Genomic DNA, 23,471 nt, shown 5'->3' with positions numbered 1-23,471 from the left:
CACTTCAAAGACAGGAAACAAAATCTTGGCTTGAGAATTGGAGCCAGAATTTCTTAAACCACAGTTTAAAATTTGGGTGAGAGGGTTTCCTTGAGGTCAACGTGGAAGACATCCCCGCCCCCCCATTCATTCTTCCCCCGAGGATCTAAAGATTTGGGCATGGGCACTAGCTTTATGCGCTTATCCCCGATCATGCCTTGAGACCTTTTGTACCATCATAGACCGGCTTTTTCAGAAAGCACACACACAGAACCCCACTTGGGAGTTAGGGCGAGTTTCTAAACACCCCATTGCGGTTCCTATCTGCAGGTCAGCCCTGGAGTGTGGGCTGATCTGCAAAGCCACTTTGAGGAGCATAACCCTATCATCCTCTCCACCTGGGGACTGAGCTTTATCTCCTGTCCCCTGCCCCACGGGGCCGCCGAAGAGAAAGTCCAAGGACTACAGAAATGGGCAGATGCATCAAAGCGCCGTGTGGGCTGGATCCTTTGTTATCGGTGGGTTCCTGGTTTTGCTTCACGTTTGATATGTAAGGACTTCTCTTTATTTTTCAGCTGTTCTGCTGAACTAGTGTATTGAAATAGGTTCCTTTCCCCACAGTCCAACTCTCTCTTATCTGGAATAGATATGTATTTGTTTCATCAAAAGACACACGGAAGAGTATTTTAAATGGCAGTGTTTACGTTTGAACAATAGCCAAAACTTAAACATATTTCTAAGATGAAAATAACTCAAAACTACATTAATAATGAATGGTGATTTTTGTCTCTAAGGTATATCCATAAAAGTGAATGATTCTTTGCCACGTGTACCAACATAGGCATTCTCACAGTCATGACTTTTGAGCCAAAGGGGCTGGACATAAAACCAAATGTAGTCTATAATGCCATTTATATAAAATTTACAAACAGGCAAAAGGAAAAACTCATTCCGAACACCCCGCTGGAAGTCCTCTCCACAGCTGGGGAAGAGCAGCTGTTCAAAGGGCAATGGAGACTTTTGCCTAAAGCTGTGTGGATGCAGTTTACCCAGGATGCCCCACGACACTTTGCTCTGCACTGAAAAACAACTATTCCTTCTTGTGTATGAGTGTGTTTATCTGTGCGCATGTCTGTGTGCCACGCGCATGCCCGGTCCCCGCAGAGGCATGACGAGAGGGTCGAACCTCCTGGGACTTGAGTTACAGCCAGATGTGAGGAGCACCAAGGTGCTAGGAACTGAGTTTTGGTCTTCGGGAAGAGCAGCCAATGCTCTTGGACACTGAGCCATCTCTCCGACTTGAGTGAGTAGGTCACAGGTCACTTTTTATACTTACGCTTCTTTTACACTTCAGTGGTATGTTTCTTTTCCACTTTATTCACTTAAATAATAATAAAAAAAAGACTTAAAATGTAGTTTCCCTACATTTACATTTGCCACAATTTGCCAAATGGTGAAACCCTGACCATTGCCAGTGACTCCTGACCTATCTGTCCCCACTACTTCCGTCTCCGATCCAGCACCCACTATGTTCTGTAGACCCATAGGTGTGGGTCCCTCTGCTTCTCAGCTGCGTGCCCCTCAACCCCTCTGTGAATCACGATATCCCTCACTCCGGTTAGGGTCTAGTCTTTCCTCGGCATCTCCTCTCATTGCTGTATGATGAGAATGATCTTTTAGGCACGTATATGACTGCAATAGGAACTGGCTTGCGGTGTTTCCCCTTCACGGAGTGACGGCTACTGGCTGCACCGGTCGCTCCACCTGCATGTTTGTCCCCTGGGAGTCTTTCTTGCACTGAGATGCTTTGGCCTGTGAGATACTTTCTTCCTTATGAACACAGCTCCTTGTAGATCTTAATGTCAGTCCCTTCCTCAGGAAAGTCAAAGCTGTCCTCTTTCTTTCTGTTCCCTTTTGCTTCCCAAGAGCATGTATCAGTGTTGTGATTCCATAATTGATCGCAGTAATTGGTATCTGTCTCTCCCGCTTGAAAGGTAACTTCAGCGAGGCAGGAACTGCATTTCCCCAGCCTAATACCACAGTTTTTTTGATTATCGTGTGCTGAACTAATGAACGAGTCATGTACTTTCACAGTATGTTAGAAACCGTGCTGTAAATTAGATTAAAAATCAGTTACCTTTGAAATATATTTAAACACTGGCGAGAAGTCAAAACCCTCGCTAACTCTTCGGCGTTCAGCATTCTGTCTTTCGCTACACTTTGGTCACACTACCCGTGGCCCCAGTCACTAGGTGCTCCCCATCACTGGGTTCTCTGATCTGCTGCTTCAGCCCACATCATCCTTCCTGTTTCTCGCTGCTTTTCCTGAGCCTGGCCTGTCCAAGCACAGTGCTGCTTCAAGGCCTTTGGACTGTGGTTTCCGGGTCTCATGTTCTTCCCCCACGTTCACACGCTCTTCCACCTGAAAAGGTTCCAGTTTCCCCTCCCGCTTTCAGAAAACCGCCTCTTGACAACTCAGTGGAAAGCAAGCTTCTTTGCCCTATAAACTAAACTCTACGTTCCTGTTTTGCTTCTGTATAGCATTTGCCCATCAGAAGTAATCCTGTCTTCTGTTCTAATCTACCCTCTCTTCCAAGACTGGATTGAGAGTTTCATGTGGTCTGGCACCTAACTTTGTCTGCTGCTCTTCGGCAAATGTAGTTGAATGACAGGGCTGAACATTCGCTTTTCTCTTCTGCATGTGATAGCGCTATCTGGTAGTTCACACGTAAGCACTCACTCAATACCTACTATCCTGTGGGTTACTTAAAATGTGATAATATGACTGAAGAATTCAAATTTTCATTTAGACAGCTACTGTGTGTAAGCGCGACCTTAATGGCGGCTGCAGCTATAATCACCTGATGTAGGTAGGAGGAAGAAGTTTCTCAGAGACGGGCCTCAAACCTTGGTGGCTGCAGTTTCTTCTCCGGCTGAGGTTTTAGACAGTGGCAGGCCAGAAGGAGCCTTTGGCGTCAGCTTTTCGCCTGACTTGGGACAAACTATCAACAATTCTGATTTCTCCCTTGTGAAATGGGGCGAACTTTGCTTCTTCCGGTGGTGGGGTGGTGGAGGCGGGATTATGTTAGGCTAAGGATCTACAGCAGTAGTATGCATGGAACAGAGCTCCATTATAATGATTATTATTAGTTGCGTGTGTGAGTGTGTGTGTGTGTGTGTGTGTGTGTGTGTGTGAGGTTATAAACTTCCAGGGGATTTGAACTATTGGAGACCAATAGTTAGGCCCTTTCCATCTGCCGAAAGTATGCTTGCATAAGAGGAAGAAAAAAAAAAACCCTGTCTTCTTACACCCCTATCCCCAACTCAGGCTTGACTACCCTTTTCGGTATTACAGTTTCCTGACTTTTACAGGCAGACTTGCTTATCCAGTCTTGATGGTGAGCCTAGGACGGTGGAGAAATGTATTAAAAACCTGGCAGCCCAGCTCTCCCGTTTCTGGATGCCGCAGGGCTCCTGCCAGCCCTGCTCCGTTAAAAAACGTGCTTCTGGATGATTTCACGTCGCCGCCGCCGCAGTCCTGCGTGCGACAGCTCATTACCACCCGCTTCATCGCGGCTGCCAGCCACTCCTCTGCATGCCTTCCCCTCCCCCACCCGAGAGGCAGTGGTCATACATGACATGTAAAGAAATAAACTCGGACTTAAAATTTATTGCCTCCATCTCGGCCCTAGGAATCCTGTAGCAAAGCATTAAGGCAGGGTCTGGCTAAGCGCGCCTGTCGGGTCCCTAAGGCCGAGCAGCCTGACAATCTGGCCTCGCACCACTCCAGGTGGTAATCTCACTGACATCCAACCTCCCTTTCAGCCTGGTTGCGGATGAGGAAGGACCTGGGCAGGGGCAGCGGCGGGGCTGCGAGGCCCGGCTGGAAAGGGCGCGCGGGGCACCGTCGGGGTTCTGGGCCACTCGCGGGCGGACCACCGGGGCAAGTGCTGGCCGCAGGGGCTTGCGGGGCTGCGAGCCTCGGGAGGCTCGGGAAGCAGTCAGTGCAGACAAAGAACCGCGCAGTCCCCGCCGCCCTCGGCTTCCCCGCGCATCCTCGCAGAAGGAGCGGCTGCGGGCCCAGGGCTTCGCCTCCCCAGGCAAACCCGTCTGCCTGTCGGTCCGTGGTGGCTTGTCGCTTTGCAGCGACAGGGCAGCCCAGCCCTTCTGGACCGAGCGGGACGTGGGCAGGGGACGCATAAGCGCCGGGCGCCAGCCAGAGGTGCGAGCGGAGCCCGAGGGGCGGGGACGGGCGCGGGGGCGGGGGCGCGGCTGGGACACGTGTGTCGACGGCGGGGGGAGGAGGGTGGCGCCCGGGGCTTTAAGAAGGTGTGGAGGGGGCGGGCGCTTTCCCAGGCCCGGCCGAGGGGCGTCGCGCACACACAGGCGGCGGCGCTCTGAGGCGGAGGACACCGCTCTCCGCGCCCGTGGCTCCGGCCCCGCGCTCCTCTCTCGCTCCTGCGGCCCAAAGTAACTTCGGGAGCTGCGGTCTCCCGCCAACTTCCCCCCTCGGGCTCGGTTGCCCGGAGCCGCTCGGCTCGAGCCCGCGGCCGGCTCGCCTTCCCCGCGCGTGGCTCCAAAACTGAATGAGAGAGCGCGCGGGGCGCGCGGCGGCACGGAGCGCGGCGGCATGGAGCGCAGCTGCTGGGCTCCGCGGACTCTGGTCCTGGCCACGCTGCTGCTGGCGACATTGAGGGCGCGCGCGGCCACCGGCTACTACCCGCGCTTCTCGCCCTTCTTTTTCCTGTGCACCCACCACGGGGAGCTGGAAGGGGATGGGGAGCAGGGCGAGGTGCTCATTTCCCTGCACATTGCGGGCAACCCCACCTACTACGTACCGGGACAGGAATACCATGGTAGGTACCACGGCATCCCTATGCGCCACGGTGGCCCGCGAACGTCTCTTTTCCATCCTCTTCCTTCTTCCCAGGGGCTAGCGAGACAGGGGACCAGGACAACCTCCTACCACAGCGGGGTGTGCTGCCCGGGGTGGAGAGAGAACTTAGTGGAGAAAGGAGTCTTGAGTTGGGATTTCCACAGTCCCTAACACATCTCGAATGAACTGGCGCTTGTGTGACAAGCCAGTCAGGCCCTGGGCGCTGCTGCCTTTCCCCCTCAGTCCTGGTTCCTGCAGCTGCGAACCTGCGCATCTTGTTTTCTTAACTCCAGTACTTGGATAACAGACTTTTGTCCAGTCCTGGGTCCCCGCTGGTGGATTCCCCAGGTGGCGCTGGGATTGTCATTGGGCTTTTCAGGCCAGCTGCCCACAGTTTGCAGCGCTCTGGTCGGTGGCTGCCCATGCTGCCCACCAGCCCAAAAGTTCCCGCCGCCCTGCAGCCAGGAGTCTCTCGCGATCTACTGAGTGTCGGGCAGTCCTCAAGAAACAGAGCGGCTGTTCCAGCCTTTTTATTCTTTTAAAGTGTCGTTTAAAATATCAGTAATTGGTGATTTCTCTCATTCCCTTCGTACTAGCTTTGTGGTTGCTATGTTCTTAGTAATGTCCGGGCCATGCTTAGTAATGTATCTGCGCAGCTTTAATTCTCTGGTAGAGGCTGCCTGCCACTCACCAAAAGCGGAGCCATGCCCCAAAGGGATCATTATGCAGTCCTTCATCGAGGTTAACCATTACTCAAAATAAATAAATAAATAAATAAAATTTCGCAACAAGAAGAGCAATTTAATGTAGTGCATATATTTTTAAGTCAAGTGGAAATGTGTGGAGAAATAAAAATACGTTTTCTTTCTGTATGCATACTGTGACCTCTTAAATAATGATAGAAACTATTAAATTGGAAAATTTCCACACAATATTTATATCCAATGAAATAGAAACTATTCCTGAGTGATGCTGTCCATAGGTGCTGTCTCTAAAAGGTTACAGGTGTCGGCATAGCGGAAGGAGATTCATGAGCGGCTGGCATTTCACCTAGATCTGTATGTGAAAAATTACAAAAACACACGAGTTTTTGTTTCAGCAACACCTGCCTACCTGCTCCTAGAACACGCGGTCTGCACACGTTCATGCTGGATATCTCAAACACCGCTTTAGCAACTTCCTTGTGGTGCGGTGACCACCTTGTCTGTAGGATTTCATAATTAGTTTTAGAAAATTAATCTCTGTAACTAGTCTCTGTAATAAAATGGTTTACTTGTATGCGCTCCCCTTCAGAGAGTTATCTGGTGATTTTCCTAGGGTCGCAGAAAGCTTTGAAGTGGGAGGAACAGCCAGTAGAATGACAGCCGAGACGTGACCCACAGACTGACTGGGACTGTTGTCACTTGGTGTGACCCTTAGCAGAGATGCTAGCTAGCATGTTAGCTGAGCATGCGGTAGGTCAGGGAATGAAGGCTGGCCTAAAAGGGGCCTCTCTCAAACTTTGATGGGAGTCTCCGATGACTACACAGATCCTTCAGACAGCACCAGTCAAGAATAAATAAGAATATGCTGTCTGAAACTTTTGTTTTTGCTATAAAGTTAACAGATGAACCCGAGATTGGCTGTGATCCTGTCACTAAACCTGGAAGGCGTGAATGGGTCACTTAAAATTGAGCATTGTACGGAACAGGCCCCCAGTAGCTCTTTTATGCCACCAAAAAAGGGGGAGAGATTTTATTCTGTAACTTGAAAGGCCAAAATATTATAGAAAATAATGTCATTTTAAATCCCTATTGAATATGGTATCAGAGTTTTAGAATTGGGTACTAGCTGTTTAACTCCAGGCCTTCTAAGTGGTTTTTCCTATAAAATGCTCTACAGGTAGGAGAAATACTTAAAACAGAAGTAATACTTATATATGTATTTTAAATGATAAAATCTAGCATCTGTAATGCGTGACTCACCACAGGAAAGCATACTACGTCTGTGGTTGGCTCATTTGGATGCATGTTGGAGGCAGAAGTTTATTTGGCCAAAGAGCCTTCTTATGTGAAGAACTCTATAAAATACTGGTTTGAGAATTTCTTTCTAGCCTTCAGAATCTTCTAAATGCAGCTCTCACACCGTGAAGAAACCGCATTTGTCTTGGATTTCCACCGAGATGAGCGTTTGGATGAATGGTGTTTGGGTGGATTGGTGGTAGTTGAGTGTTTAGCCCCTAAAGACTGCATTAAAACAGAGCTGATGTCTGGAAGAGCACCCTTCACACAGCAGTAATGGAGAGGCCAGCTGCGCTCTGAGGCATGCACTGTGTCACAGAGTAACACAAATGGCCCCAAATTATGTATCCTTGTATGAAACACATTTATTTAAAGATTTCTGTTGGAAATCTTGGATGAAACAAAGGCAGTCATACAGTGCCGAAGAAGTTGAAGCCCGTAGCAAAACTGTCAGGATTTCTAACGTTAAGTAGTAAGGCTGTCTCTTTGAAGTAATGGCAGCTCATTTAATGGTTCCCTCTCATGCACATAGGTGGCATTCAGTCTCTTCTGTCTATTTGCAAATTCCCTTATGTGAGACTCTTGATGGCATTGTTAGTCCTGACAAACTGTGCTGTTTTCTCGCGAATACACCACAACGCATGGTTCAGCAAAAAGGTAGCACATACTTCACGTTGGATTAGAGAGGTCTCAGCATTAGTTAGAACGCTTTTGTTTTCAAAGAATTTATTTTTTGGGGAGTCAGAGTCTAAAAATAGGACCAGTTTCCCAGTGGATTTCCAGACTTCAAATCTGTGATTTTTTTTTTTCTGTAGAAATTTGCAAACAACCAGAAAAGGAAAGGGGAGCCTAGGTGGCCCAGGCCATGCCACGCCCAGCGGTAGTCTGTCTCTTCTAGGGACTAGCTCAGTTCTGTGAGATGTGTGAAGGCAGAGCTGAAGTCTGTGCCCTGTTCCCCCCCTCCACACACGCACACCATACCTCTCCCTCAGACCCACCCTTGGGTACGTAATTACCATGTGTCTGTAACTGTTCTTCCTGCCGTTTAGTCAGTGTATAGAGAATTGTGACTGTTACCTTCTCCCAGTTTTACTCAAGACTTCAGAAAGATAATTTTTTTATTTTTGCTTGAAACATCTAAAACCCCTGGGGAAGCAGACAATATGCTTTGAGACGGAAAACCTTTTAGACACCTGTGAATTCATGTCAAATAAGAACCTGCCCACCATCTAACTGAGGTTACTCAGCCACCACTGGGAAGAAGAGTCCAGGCATTCTGTTAGAGCAGCGCCCAGCAGAGCCAATCCTTTCCCCATGCCTCAGCATTCAGAAGGCAGTTTATGGGGGCTATGCAAATGAACTAGAACCCCTGCTATTGTGGTCGCATAAAGCAGAGGAAGTATTTCATTTTCTGTGAGGAACAGGCTCAGAAACACTGGCTGAAGGGAAAACAACAAGAACTTACCGATATAGGATTGAATTGGTGACGTGAGGAGCCGTGGGATGGAAAGGGCAGATTTTACTGCATTTTCTCCACCCAGCAACACTATCAGTGGCTTTCTGATTCCGCATTTCTCCTCCATCATTTTCCACAAGTGATATTGTAGGGAAGGCAAGAGAATCAATTTCATAGTGGTCAACCCTAGCATTCACTTTAAAAGGTATAATCAGGATGCGGTATTAAAGGTACTCAGTTGTAATGATTAAAGTTACTACTTTTGTGGGTATATGTGCCCTGCAATCAATTGGTTGCTATGTAAAAATTTCTCTTCAAAGAAAGTGTAATGTCGTGGCCCCTCAGATACAGAACTGCAATCTTTGTTAGATGCATATTTTGGAAACAAAACCCAGGCTTAATTCCTTTTAAGGGAATGGTTTTATTATTTGAATAAAAGCAGTTGTGGTTGTTAATGTAACTGCTATTGGTTGGTGTATGGCTATTTTTCCTTGTTAGGTTTTAAGGGTCTGGAGTCAGCATGTTTGCACGGTTAGACTCCCTGATCACGTGCAGTTTCTAAGAGAAATGCGCCTGTGTGCTGTGCGCATGTGTCTGTGAAGACTGGGCATCTTAAAGCCTTCCGCCTCACTTGCGATGCATTTTATCTTAGCCTCCACAATTTATTATTCCACACGTAGTTTGTTGATGTAGTTCAGAATTTCTTGAAATCGTATAAATATTGCTTTGTGTAATTTATATTTTGTGTGTTTTAGTTCTAATCTTAAACTTAAAAAAAAACCCAGGTGTTTGGAATTATGCTCTAAATCATCTCCTTTGGGCAGAACTTGAGTTCATTCATGGCACCACAGTACTAGAAATTATTTACGTAGAATAATACCCTTCGTTTTGTGGATGCTTATGTTGAATTACTATTTCATTCGGATGTTAAATAAGATGTAGTTGTGCCTCTATAGCCACGAACTGCCTTACTCCCGTAAAAGTTTCTTTTAGTGGACTTCCAAGTTTTCATTGACTGATTTAGTTAAAAGAAAACATTTAAAAGTGATTTTTAAATTTCTTTTCGCATTCTTGAGTTGACTTCATAGGATGGTCTGTGAGCCTTATTAATTACTTAGGAACGATTCCACATTAGACTACAATTTTATTCTGATAATTTATAATGCTACTACTTTGAGTAATTATTAATTATAATTAATTGTACTCATTATGTCTTCCCAAGTATGCTGAGGTACAGCGCTTTCCTTCAGAGAAGCCTCAGATCTGAAAATCATAAACTGAGTGGCCAGTATCTTGTGAACATTTAATTTGAAACATTTATAAATTTTCCTATGTCTTGTAGAAGCAGAAAAATTGGGCTTCTGTATACTCAGGAGAAGAAAGAGGGGTGTATTAAAACTGAATATGGTAAGATCACTTTGAGCAGAGAGAAAAGGCTTACACAGCACTGACATGGGAAATAAATTTATCTAAATTTTAATTTAATTTTAATTTTAATGGAAAATTAATCTATCATCACCTGATTAATGAAGTAACCAAGTCAAAATATAATTTCAGTCTCATCCATTTTAAGCAAAAAAAAAGTTGTATAACACATTTTCAGAAATTGGGATTGATTTTTTTTAACATTTTATAATTAATTATGTATCTGTGCGTGGGTCCTGCTCAGCAGTTATGATCCAGATTGTTCTGGCAAAGCCTGAGTTCAGTTCCCAGCATCCACATTAGAGGACTCACCACCTCCAGGAGCTCCAGCTCCAGGGGCCTCTGACAACCTGGCGTCTGGAAGCACCTGCACACACCCACACACAGATTCCCAATTAATAATAAAATGTTAAAAAAAATAAAGATTCTGCATGATTTTGGAGAAAAAATATGTAACCTTTTTTTTTTGTTGTTGTTGTTTCTTCTTTCTTTTTTCTCCTTCATAACTTTTAAAGAAATTTCCTTTGGCTTTTGTCCCTTCAGATTTTCCATTGTGACTGCTCCTTTAGCATGCTCTAAGTGTTGTGTGGAAGATGTCGCGACTTTGCATCTTGTAGTCATTGCCTGTTTGCAATAACTGAAGTGGGTACTAGGTTTATATAACACTACGTTAGAATATCAAATTTTCTATTTTATGATGTTCGCTTCTTCATTATGGCATGATTTTTAACTATAGGTTTATAAAAATTATATTTTTAACTATAGGTTATTTATTCCCAGTAGAAAAGTGGCTCCCTCTTACACTGTAAAATCTTTCAGACACTGGGCAGTGCTGACACACATGCCTTTAATTCCAGCATTCAGAGAGGCAGAGGCAGGTGAATCTCTGTGAGTTCAAGGCCAGCCTGGTCTATAGAGTGAGTTCCAGGACAGCCAGAACTGTTACACAGAAAAACCCTGCCTCGAAAATCAAACACAAAACAAGCAAACAAAACCAAAAAAAAAAAAAAATCTTTCAGAGTTTGCAAGCCTATAGTTATTTAATTCTGGGTTACTGCTCACCTCACTCTAGTCAACCTGCAGAATCTGAGAGAACAGGCACCCTAGTGCCCGCTCATACCCCAGCCCTACCCCGTTTCTGATTTAGGAACAAGTCCAGTTATATTTCAGAGTTGCAGTCTTTTTAAAAGTGTAGTGAGATCCTGACACACAGTAGGTACGACTGATAGCAGTTTTGCCATGACTACCTTCCATGAGATAAAGACAGCATGTGCTGATCAGAGTTCACCCACGCCTGACCACTTTTGTTTTGCCAATGTGTGTGATGTCCCTTGAGGGAAATTCTAGATTGAGCAAATTGAAAGTAGTCACAAAAGTCAAATATGTATAATGAGAAAGTGCTTCCTATCCCAAATTAATATACGCCTTCCCTACAATTATAAGGGAACTAGTAGCATAGGTGTGGTCCAACCAAAACCTTTAGACGGTTTAGCCATTTCTCACTCAAACCCTATATTGCTGAATTATCCTTTTTAGTAGCTTTAATAACATTCTATAAATGTGTATGTGGCTTGGTGGTAATCTAGGAAGGATAGGATAAAGACATCAGTTTAATGTATTTTATCAAATTCTATTTTATGATCTGAGGTAAGATAATTTAAATATGTAATTCTGCTGAATTAGAATTGAAAGCTACCGATTTTGATAGCATGGAACAAAACACTTTCAGAATATCCCTTAAATATGCTGTATCTGTGCGTTTCAAAGACAGGACATTTCATGTGAACGTCACTTATGATTTGGGAACGTAACCTCTCCTTGACCCCCAACTTCTGGGGTTTCTTATATACCACCAGTTTATATTGTTGGTTTCTTTCGCTGAGTTCTATTTCCTGGCATCCCTATCTCTCTAAAGTGCAGTGTCACCGTATGTAAATCCTGTTGACATTGAAAACACAGTAGATGTGTGACGCGGTTATAAATGTGAGCTCTGCCCCAACTTTAACCTTGTTTGTTATGGATGGCTCCGTCTCTAGGACCCAATCCAAGCCGGTCATTTCTCTAGCTTGTTCCATATTGACAGAGGAAACAGACCTCCCTGCCCTACCTTCAGGAACATGCCGTATCCCATTCAGCCAGGCACCTTTGTTGTGAATGCTGAAGTATCCTATGATAAGGTCCAGTTCTTTTTACACTTCCTTTTCCTGCATAAACACTTCCTGCATTTCCATCCTGCAAAACATGATCTACGTTGTGTCCACTGGTTATGGTAGGAACTATAAGGAAATTAGTTGGTTCTCAGTTCCTGGACAAAAAGAAAAAAGGGATTGCAGGACTGAAGAGTATTGTGCTTTCAAGGGGACTGGAGTTCACATTTTATCACTTAAATCTTAACTGCTCAAAACTGAATGTAACCCCAGCTCCAGGGGATAACACACTTCTGGTCTCTGCATGACTTGTGTGCATATACCCACCCAAGACAGATACACATATACACAATTAAAAAAATAAATATTTAGAAAAGAAAAATGAGTTTCCATTCCCACTCCAGGCACTGATATTTTCTGGAAGAACAAATGACAAACTCAAGAAACTTTTGAAAAATTGATAATAATACTAATAATATCAGAACTTATAATATAAAATATATAACATAACTAATAATATATTATAAACACTATTAATAACAGTAATGGTTAATATGTGCCAGGCACCCATCTGAATGCCTTATGCATATAGCATCTTGAAGTAGATACGTAGGCATCCCTTCTCTGAGGGCAGAAATTGAGTCCCTGAGGGGTAAGTGTGTATGACTAAAATGCTGTTATTGGTAGTTTTAGTTTTTAGTCCCATTCTGCCCCAGAACCTATACCTTTATGCGTTCAATTTTAAAAATGTTTATTTTATCAAAAGAAAAACAGCAGAAGTAATTATCATCTCAAGAAAGAGAAAACAAAGAATTGGAAACCAAGGTTTGTTACTTGAGTAAAGTTAGTAAATAAAGATTGCAAAACCCAAGCAGAGAACTGTTCTCCTTGTTAAACAGGCTGGGCAGAAATTGCCTTCTGATAAAGTACAAGGGAAGATGTCCGCTAGTCTATGTGACCCCCCAAAGAGGTAACCTTTGGCTGGTGCCTTCCAAACATGCTGAGAGAAAGCACAAAACAGTTTGATCTTTGTTTGAACTCATTTTTAACACTTTGAAAATGTAAATTTTAGTAAGGCTTTTTACTAAGTAGGATTATTTCTTATTTTGCCTCCTGAATAGGATCTGAATATCTAAAGAAGATTAAAAGTTTAGATAGAGACAACCATTGAAGGGGATTTTGGCTGAAATTTGTGATATATTCATTTCTTTAGGAAGTTGTGTTGTGTCCCAGTCTGTAACAGACTGAGTGGCATGCTACATGTTGGGGTTCTTGTTGGCAACACAATTGATATTGGTTGTTCTGCAATGACAACCTTTCATTAAGAGTCCAGATCACAGAATGATGGAAAAATAGTGTGACAACATTTGTCGTGTATGTAACTTTGTAGTTATTTTTCATTCACGATTCTCTTTACCCTTGCCTCAGAAAGTATCACCTCCTGACATGAAGGCAAAGCTCAGCTCCAAACTCTTGGATTGTGGTTAGGGGAGTGTGGGAGGAGCACAAAGCACGGTGTCTGGTGACCAAAATCAGATGTCCATCAGTAAGCAGATGTCCTGGTCATCATGGCTAGCAGTTTATCCCAAGGTTTGACATCAGGCTTGGATTGAGATCCAGTATTTTTATAAGTCAAGTCAAAGGGTAAAGGGCTGGTTCTGTTTTGGGGTTTCTCTTGTAAAACACACAGGTCATCAGGGGCCCTGGGGTTCATTCCTGTGTTCCCTAGGAGAGAAAAATTTCCCTCATTCAACTCCAACAGCTCTGTAATAGCCTTTATTAAAAAGCCATCAAACCTGGAAGTGTTCTGTGTAGAGGCGTCTTTTCTCAAGCCTGACAAACTAGGCTGCTCTCCCTTCTGGCACTTTCTGATGACTTGTGTTGAGCTGAATCTCAGGAGGTCAATCCATGCACTTCCTGGGAGGTGGAGAAGGAAGTCACAATGCAGTTTAGCAGGAGCTCTGACCTATTACAGGGTTAACATCTTTGGAATTTTCCCTTCAAACAAGACTGGCTTTTTCCAGACTGTTGGCACGCTCTCAGACAGATACTTTGTTGTATTTTAAACATATAGGAAACTACAGTAAACGAAACATTCCAAATTGGCTTCACTAATGAGTACCCAGAGGGTTGTCCTCTGTATCTGTTAAAACAAAATACAAACATGGTTGACAGCAAACTCTTCCCATGGATTAAAATACTCAGTGGCCCTAGAGTTGATCTGCCCAGCTTAGTTCTGCCCTTCCCTGCTCATCCTACCCCAGATAACCAGTCATTCCAAGGCATACCATAACGGGTAATATATTGTATATATGCCATGGAGTTGAAAACATGTCAAAAACGGAGACTGTAGCTTGGTGGCAGTACACTTTTGCAGATGTGTAGGCCTCAAGCTTGGTTGTTGGCCTGCAAAACAACCCTTCACAAAACAAACACCCTTCACCAAAAAACAAAAACCAAAATCCTCAGAAAGAGTACATTATTTTTGGCTAATTTAAGATTAAAGAAGACCGTGAATGAAAGAATTTCCACCCGAATGTCCAGGCTGTAGTATTAAGCATCTATTTGTCAATATAGTAATATCTCTAATTTTTTCCTTGTGAAATTAGCCTAACTTAAAACTTTGACTTTTATCAGTTACCAGGGAGGAAAGGATTGCTCTGTCAGAAGCCGAAACCAACTATGGCTACTGTGAATTAAAACTAACAAATAGAAGGTAGATGGTGTTTCAAAGGAAAAATGTAAAGGCTGCCCTGGGAAATCATGATTTTATCTCAAAGATCAGATAGGGAGTTGCTGCCGACGGCTCCAGGGCAGCAGACAGACTTCTCACTGGTGGTGTGGGTCTTCTCCAGCCTTTTCACATTCAAATGCCTCAGACCACAAACGACAGAAGCCTCCTAGGGGCAGGGCAGAGGTGTCCTTTTGTCGTACAAATGGATCTAGCCTAAAGAAAATGCATCTGCTTTTACAGGTTTCTGGCAACGTTGGGGTCGCTTGAATGTTGACTGTTGAGCTCAGATTGCCTGTCTTCCTGCAGGAGCAGGTCTTCTTTCTCCCTCTGACTGTCCTTCGCCAGACCACCAGGGGTCTTGCTCTCAAGTTTCTTCAGGGGAGCCTAAAGGCAATGAGCATTCAGTATCCCTGTCAGAAACCCAGCTCTTTATTAACTTGGAAATATCAAAAGGCTTGTCTCAGGACCAAAGCCGAACTTGTCACTGTGGATCACCCCCTTTTCCTGACACTCTCTCAATGGACTTCTTAGATGTCACCTACCTGGCTGCAGTGTCAAGGGACCAGGAGTCTCTTTTCTGCTTTCTCTTTTTATCTGCTCATTTCCCCGGGGATGTCATCTCTCCTGGTGCTTTAAGTGTGATCCACACACTGTTAACTTCAAACAAGTCCTCTGCCTACTGTTTGTTACTGCGACTTACTACCTGAAACACTTGGCTGTCTGCCCGGAGCTTCTTGTGCCTCTCTGTCATGATGTCCCTTCACGGGTTCCTTCTGGAGTCTCCCCAAATCTCCAAATATCAGCATGTTCTCTGGAGGTATATAGTACCCCCAGTCATTGTCTGACCCCCCCCCCCAAAGCTTTCCAGCTGTATATCACAACCCTCTGAGTCTGCCCTTGCTCTGCCACCTCTCATCTGGCTACCACAGCCAGCTTCTTCTCATCCTGCTTGCCTCTGTTTGGCTCTGACTTGGACTCCATTGGGCATCTAGCTAGGACCAGGCCACTGCTGTTCTTTGCTGCGTACTGTCTACCAGTTTGCCTCAGACAGCCCTATACCTTTGTCTTCTTACCCAGCATTCTATCCAGTTTGCCATTCTTGCCAGAAAAATTACCAGAATTGGAGTAATAAATTGCAAGATAATTTTATCTGTATCTTTTGTTTCTTCTACCTCCTAGAGAAAAAGATAAAAACAAACTCGGTCCATGAAGTGACCTACGGGACTTGGTCCTGTTTAGCATTCGCATCCCAGGATAACCTCAAGTTTGTTCTCTGTAATTCTGGCCATAGTCAGCTGTCACCTGGTGGGACCTCCCCTGACCATGCTACTTAAAGCTGCAATCCCCTTCTTCTGATGGCCCATGTTTCTATTGATTGCTTTTTTCCTCTTTGTACAGTGCCAGACACGTTAGTGAACAAAAGTCATGTGTGGGATTCCTTTAAGAGTCATAATTCCAGCCGGGCGTTGGTGGCGCACGCCTTTAATCCCAGCACTTGGGAGGCAGAGGCAGGAGGATCTTTGTGAGTTCAAGGCCAACCTGGTCTACAAGAGCTAGTTCCAGGACAGGCACCAAAAACTACAGAGAAACCCTGTCTTGAAAAAAAAAAAAAAGTCATAATTCCAAAAATGTAATTAAAAAGATCTTTTACGAAGGTGGATTAGAATGTCCAGTTTCTGCTTTGGCTGTTTGAAATGGACGATAACAATGTTTAACGAGTTTGAAAAGCTTGTTTCCACTTTCCCACCCTCCATACTCCCAAGTTCTCATGACTTCCGTGAGACTATGTGAGGTTATATATAGCAGCTTTTGGACTGGCTTCACTCTAACTATATGTTAACACATCCCCAAAAATTCTCAGAGCAATTAGTAACTACAATTATTAATAGAAACTCTAATGGATTTTAAGTCTTTCTTCCCAGAAGCTTCTTCTCTGTGCTGTACCATAAATAAATCCCAAGCAATCTTGATGAATGGGTAGATAGTTTTTTATTAAAATTTTCATCTCAATGGGAATAGATAATGAGAGGCAGACTGAAATAGTTTCAACAGATATGCAACGACCTTACATAAAACACATACAAATAACAACCGGCTAGAGAGGATTGCATGGAGGGAGGAGCTGTTGAAACTGGTGCTCTCTGCTTCTGGGTCAGTGGATTAACCTCTCGGTCCCCAAGCTACGCGGCTGTGTGACCTCCGCGGCATCTGCTAAATCCTCTGCTTATTTTTCATTTTAAGAAATTGTTGGACAATTTCATACATTTCTATGATGAATTTTAGCCGATTCTACCACCTGTTCCCCTCTCGCTTCCACCCTACGCCCCTGCTGACACCCTTCTTTCCAACATGTCTCCCTCCAGCTTCAATCCTTCCGCGGCGCGCGCTTGCATGCGTGCGTGCGTGAGTGCGTGCGTGCATGCGTGTGTGCGTGTGTGTGTGTGTGTGTGTGTGTGTGTGTGAGAGAGAGAGACACAGACAGACAGACAGAGAGAGACAGAGAGACAGAGATAGAGAGACGGAGGCAGAGAGAGTCACGGAGCTTAGTTAGTCTCTTGCTCCAGTGTGGTTGGAAGGCTATTTTCTGGGTCAAGGGCTATACCACTGAAGAAAATGTCATCCCCGTCCTAACAGTCATTATCTGCCAATAGTTCCTCAGGGAGGGAGATGGGACCTTATGAGTTCCTCCACCATACTATTAAGTATTGATTTTTAATAACGTGTGGGTAATGTTAGCAATTCTTTATGCTATATTTATAAGCATTTCCCCAGTCTTCCTATATGGGTTTATTTTCTTTATATAATCAAAGAAGCATGGATTTGTTCTACATGTTTCTGCTTAGTTGGGTAATAGATATAAATGGTTGATCCGTTAATGTTGGACTCACAGTCAACAGCACAGTGACTCAGCCTGAATGTGCTGTCTCTGTAATGTATCACAGCCTTGCTGTTCTTACAGCACTGAGCAGAGCTACAGAGCTGTCTTGGGAGGCCATTTACACATTGAAATCATCAAAGGAACCCCCAGGAGGAAAGCGGTAGCAGAAAGATTGTGAAAAGGATGCTTGTTTATTGTTTTATAATCTTTATAGCATTGAAGGCAGAATCCTTCTGTTTATTGCGTTGGAAGAGAATGTTCTGTGTATTGCACAAAGAAGCCCCCAAACAAGACAGAAGGCAACACATTTCCCTCCTAAGAAAAGGGTGTGTTGTGGCCCTCCCTGAGTGAGCAAGCACACTGGGACAGGAAGTTCACATAGGCTGTCTTCTAACACGGGTGATGACTATGCCTCCCACTGATGGGAGCTGGACCTCAGTCTGTCATTTGGCTACTTTATAATTGGTGTAAAGGCAATGAAGCAAGGGGGGCGGGGTCAGCATCAGCAGCTCCCGGTCATCACTTCTGGGGAATGCAGCAGGACCTTTGTGTAAGGAAAGCTTTACCAAGCGGGGGAGTTTAAAAGATTTAAGCGTCTTTACATAAAAGGTTTTTAAGGTGGGGGAGATGATGGGACACTGGCCCTTGGCAAGCTGGCCACCTTTGAGAGAAAAAAAGTTTCTCACAGTTCTGTAGGAATGTAAAGGAAGAGGCAGCTTTGATTGACCTCAGTTGGAATTGTATGTGTTGGGACATCAACTTCATTTTGTCCACACATGTCTAAGAAAGGACCGTGGGATTTGATCTTGGGATTCTAAGTGAATTTACAAGCTAGGAGCTTGTTCGTAAGAATGGACTGTACCTAACAATGTGAAAATTGCATAGTCTTCTTCCTTTCAAGCGACAACCTTTCCTATCCTCCCTCTTTATATGTGAATTGTCCCAGTGAGGTGGTGGCCAATGAGGCCATGGGTATTGTCCTGCACTCATTTTGGTCTTGTGTTTTCCGACTTCAGTTTTATGAGGACTACCAAAGAGTCCTTCTAATTTTCAAAGGACCTAACTTACTAGCATATAAATGTAAAAATATTTAAAACTCATAAAATAAAAATATCTGAGATAGTTTATTAATATTAACGTAAATAGTAAAGGGGTTCATTGTAGTCTTCATACATGTATGCAATGTATAATTTGTTTTGACCTTATTTACCTTTTCCTGTCTGCCTCTCTTCCATCGATCTCCTTTGGCCTCCCAATTGGTCCTCCTTTGATTTTCCTGTGTTGTTTATATTTGTGTCTATGTGACCTAATGAATTTGGTTACAGTTGATTACATGAATGTGTGGGTGGCGGGGGGCTTTCTTTCCTGAGCTGTGGACATTTGCCCTGTACCACAGAAGAAGTCTTACTCTTCTCCAGCCACCACCATCTGCTGCTGATGGATTCTCAAGGAGATTGGTGAAGTCTCACGAGTCCCTCCCTGCTCCATAGTAGATTGTTGATGTGACGCTGTGTTACGCAAGTCTTGTGCAGATAATCCCAGCTGGGCGAGTTTGTGCGTACGGGTGCTGCATCCCACAACATCCCACCGGTTTCCCTTTGTAAAATTCATTTGTTTTTTTTATATGTGTTGTTTTGTGAATGTCTGAGCACCACTTGCTTGCAGTGCTCCTGGAGGCCACAAGAGGGCGTCAGCTCTCCTGGGCCTGGAATTGCAGATGGTTGGGAGTGGTCATGTGAGCCAGGGAAATGAACGTGGGTCCTTGGAAGAGCAGCCGATTGCTCTCAACCACCGAGCCTTCTATTCAGCCCCTGGCTCTTACATTCTTTCTGCCCCCTGTCTGTGATGTTCCCTGAGCTATGAGGGTTGGTATAGATGTCCACTTAGGGACGGGTTCTCTGCAGTCACTGGTTCCCAGCACTTAACCAATTATGAGTCTCTACACCAAGCCTTGCCCACTTCAGGGGCAGCTTCTCTGGCCAGAGCTGGCAGCAGCTCCAATCTACAGGGAGAATACATATGTAGAAGGCAGTTTGCAGCCCAAGCCTGTTTAGCCAACGAGACTGGTAGCTCCCCACTGAGCAGTCTCCTTTATGCTGTGAGCAGTAGCAGCCACTGCTGGTCTGACGCTGGAGTACTGTGTCCTGCAAACCCGTTCTTAATTCAAGCTCAGCAATCACCCGGACCCTCACTGAAGGAAAGTCCTGGTCCATCTAAGGAGGGTGACGAGTGAAGAGCTCCGGAGTTGCTTCAGAAAGCGCAGCTAGAGAGGCCGCTGGTGCACAGTTAAGTGGCAGGTTGCAGATCTCTACAGAACCCTCACTCAGGTTCCGTGGCAAGGGACTAATGTGTACAGGTGCCCGGGGTGATGAGCCTCAAAGACTGAAGAGCAGAGCCCGAACCCTAGATCAGCAGGGGGGAGGCAGTCTGGTGAAGAGAAGGCTTCCCCGCGTTTGTCCCGAGATGTTGGATTCTGCTCCGCCACACTATGCCTGTCCATCTGTGTAACAGCATGAGGACACTTGGAGGTCGTTCCTTCCACATGGCGTATACTCAATGAATGGGAGTTGTTATCAGTGCACTGCCAACAAGGTGTTTTCGACACTGCAGGCCGCAAGATCGAATTGGGCTTGGTTTCTTGGGTGTGGGGACAGAACAGGCTCCAGGTAAAAGTAGAGGCAGTCTGGAGGAGCAATAGTTTTGAAAACACCTTCATGTGTTCCAGGAGGGAAGGTTCTGGATTCATTGCTGTATGCTTTTCCTGGGGGAAAGATGTGTAAGTTGCTATAGGCCAACCAGTTAGAAATGGGTGGCTTCTTTTCTTCGCTTGATGCCTTCATTTATTTGGGAAATAAAGGATGCCGAGGAGCCTAGTTTCTGGACATTTACAGTTGCCAGTACTTTTCCGGTACACTTGCCTCTAATCCTGGCTAATCCGCTTGGTAGTATAAAACACAACCATGACATCTTAGCCATTCAGCTGGGTGGTACAAAACACAACTATACCCTAGCCATTCTCCACAAAACACCATAATGCCTTTTTAAAGTAGATATTTTATATCCTTAATATCCTTAGTGTGTACAAAAATTAAATTAGTTTCCTCCATAAGTTCTCAATGTAAAAATTTTAAGGTAATAGAAATAATTCCAATTCTAAAAATAGGAAAAGAAAAAAAGAACGTGTCTTGGCTAAGTTCTTACTACACCGTTATTTAAACAGTTTAGATTTTAATTTAGGGGTATAAAATAAAATCTTCTCCAAATGTTGAACACTGTTGACACAAATGCTCCAGATTTCCAGATTTAATTGAAACAAAGGACTTCTTTGCTGTGTCAGCTGCAGGAAGAGAGAAAGACCTGAGGATCACACCGATCCGAGAAGCTCATCGTGGAAATACACAAGTGAATGGGTTATTTCTACTGATAGTGACATTAATTTTCTATGCCCAATGACCTATTTAGAATAGACTCTTAGCTTCTAAGATACAATTGTTCTAAGGACCAAAATACATCACACACGTTTAAAAAATACAAAAAAATGATGGTTTTATTTTATTGTTCCCACTGGAAAATCGTGGTTTTATGAGTGTGATGCTTTAATGTCCTTACTTATTTATTCAAATTGTCATTTTAAAAGGCCACACAATAATGTATTTTCTACCCTGTATGTTGATGAAATTGCTCAGGGCAACGATTTCTTTCTTGAGGACAAAGGCACTTCACTGGCATTCTGAGTTCTTTCCAGCATGTGTAAAGATGTATTAAATGCATTCCCCTCCTTTGATGCATTTATGCCAGGCATGTATTATGGGCACCACTTTTTAAAATCTGTATTGTTTTGATTTAAAAATTCATGTCATACTGCTTGAAAAATCTTGGTCCCAAGGTATATGCAAGAAACAAAGGTTCTCTGGCCCCAAGTTTAGCCCAATTAATTCTTATGAAATGTGTTTGGAGCAACACTTCTTTATATAAGACAGTGTCTTGTAGTTTTCAGTATTGTTCTAATAAGAATTATTTTATTTTGCTTGTTACTCGTGAATGTAGAAGGTAGCAATAATATCTGTGCATCTATGTATATGTGAGGTGTGTGTGTGTGTGTGTGTGTGTGTGTGTGTGAGAATTAAGTACATACAGCCAGTGACCGGTTATGAAGCAGAAGGGGCAGGCATGCTGCCCTAGAGTTTACAGGGCATAGCCATTATCAGGGGAAGGGGAGGAAGAGAGTCAGTGTGGGGACACGAAGCAAGATTAATAAAAACTGAGACAGATATTGGGGTTTAACCTGAAGACCAGAAAAGCAAAGCAGCCAGCCACTGGCTCTTGGCTCGACCTCAGTCCGAAAATGGTAATCCTGCCTCCTGGAATCTCAGAATGAGACTGAGATTGATGACTGTCTCCTCCCGTTTTTATAATCCTCTAGTGTTATGCACCACTACCTCCTGGTTTCTGTGGCAAGTTAGTGTGGCTACTGGGATTAAAGGTGTGTGTCGCTGCTGGCTGGTCTATAAAGTGGACATAGGAGGTGAGACAGCAGCAGCCCTGGGACCCCAGACCCCTACTCCCCAACACCTCTATATGGGAGGAAAGCCAGGGGCCCCCCTCCCCAGGTGCCTAGCATTCCTAGCACCAGCAGGGAGCTGGCCTGCCTTTGAGCGTCTAAGATTGCATGAGTCCTCTGGTGAACCATGCGTTCCCTTTTCTTTTTGGCATTTCTTGCCAATTTCTTTTTTGTTTATTAGCCGTCACAAAATATAAATAATTGAAAATGGGGCCGAGGACCTGAGTTCATTTCTAAGCGCCCTGCAAGTTGCTCCACAGAAAAAGCTGAGATGGGTCAACTTCTCTCTGGGATTGTCGGTGTCCAACCAAAGCTTTAAAATTTGGTTTTGAATTTCTTAAACTTTAAAGCCTGCAAGAAAGATGGATTTTTGAGGGGGAAAAGCTTGTTTTCATTAGGGCCTTAAAGAGTAATTATTCTGTTTTCTCTCACAGTTGCCAGTGCTTGCCATAGCCAAGAACGCTGAAGTCCAAGAGCTTGTTTTCTGACATGTTTTAAACCTCTGTTCATTAGCACTTTTTGAACAGCCAACATCATCATAGTCTCATACGAAGAGCATTGTCTGTCCTGACGATTTCACAGGATTCTGATTTGTGGAGGGGAGCAGAGTTGTCATTTATCACAGTGAAAAACTTCCAGGAAAAGAGGTGCAAAAGGGTAATCAGGAGCTCACTTTATGGGAGCTGTTGAACACGTATGCTAAAAATCTTGTCTACCGCTCTTACTGCCTCTCTTTGGCATAATTCAAGCCCTATGCCAAGCCTACAAAAGATCCATAGAGTCTTAGCATAGAAGTTGGCGATCAGGAAACACATGCATGCTATATACTGGAAGTCTATTGTGACTGCATCCTGGGATAAGAGAATATTGGGTGAGTGTAAGTGCACTATTGGGCACTCAATATTCACCCTTCCGTCTTAGTAAATGCTTTTGTGAACACCGTGAGATGGGTGTTTTCCTGCCCACCGAAGAGGAGAGTTGGAAAGAGCTTCCTGCTCTATTGGCAGGGTGGCAGAGTGAGGGACTGGTCATCAGCAGCTCTCCAGAGCCTCATATCCATGTCTGTCCTATGAACACTTTGTGCTTTTTGTGTCCAGGTGAGGGGAGGCAGATTCGGGGAGGCAGGTTTACATGCAGGAGTCAGAAGTGGGAGGTTGGATATGGAGGATGCTGCCCTTCTGCTTCTAGTACTCAGGGATGGCTGTGCCCTGAGTCACCATCCTCCAGGCCACTTTAATGATCTTTGAAATCCTTTACTAAGGTATTTATTGTGCTTTCATGAGGATTTTCTGCAGATTTATTATGTTTCCTGTGTCACACAGACATGTGACCATTATTAAGCCAACAATCCATGAAGATTCAAAATCTAAAAAAATCCCCATCTGACAACATCCATCCATCCATCCATCCATCCA

At 44.4% G+C, this 23,471-nt stretch overlaps 1 protein-coding gene across 5 annotated transcripts in view; it reads left to right on the top strand.

Moving 5' to 3' along the window:
* Positions 1 to 4,341: 4,341 nt before the first annotated feature.
* Reln (reelin) overlaps positions 4,342 to 23,471 on the top strand; it is a 441,277-nt gene continuing 422,147 nt past the window's right edge. For 3 of the 5 annotated variants that reach the window (XM_026784681.1, XM_026784680.1, XM_013350437.2), the window contains exon 1: positions 4,342 to 4,835. In XM_026784681.1, the coding sequence (XP_026640482.1) occupies positions 4,610 to 4,835 (226 nt within the window). In that variant the 5' untranslated portion in view covers positions 4,342 to 4,609. The remainder of the gene's footprint in view (positions 4,836 to 23,471) is intronic. The other 2 variants (XM_005358367.3, XM_026784682.1) reach the window with 1 other exon arrangement.

The sequence above is a fragment of the Microtus ochrogaster genome, chromosome 26 (genome assembly GCF_000317375.1).
Source record: "Microtus ochrogaster isolate Prairie Vole_2 chromosome 26, MicOch1.0, whole genome shotgun sequence".
Lineage (NCBI taxonomy): Eukaryota > Metazoa > Chordata > Mammalia > Rodentia > Cricetidae > Microtus > Microtus ochrogaster.
Note: the sequence above shows the minus strand (reverse complement) of the source record. Positions and strands in the feature narration are given on the sequence as shown.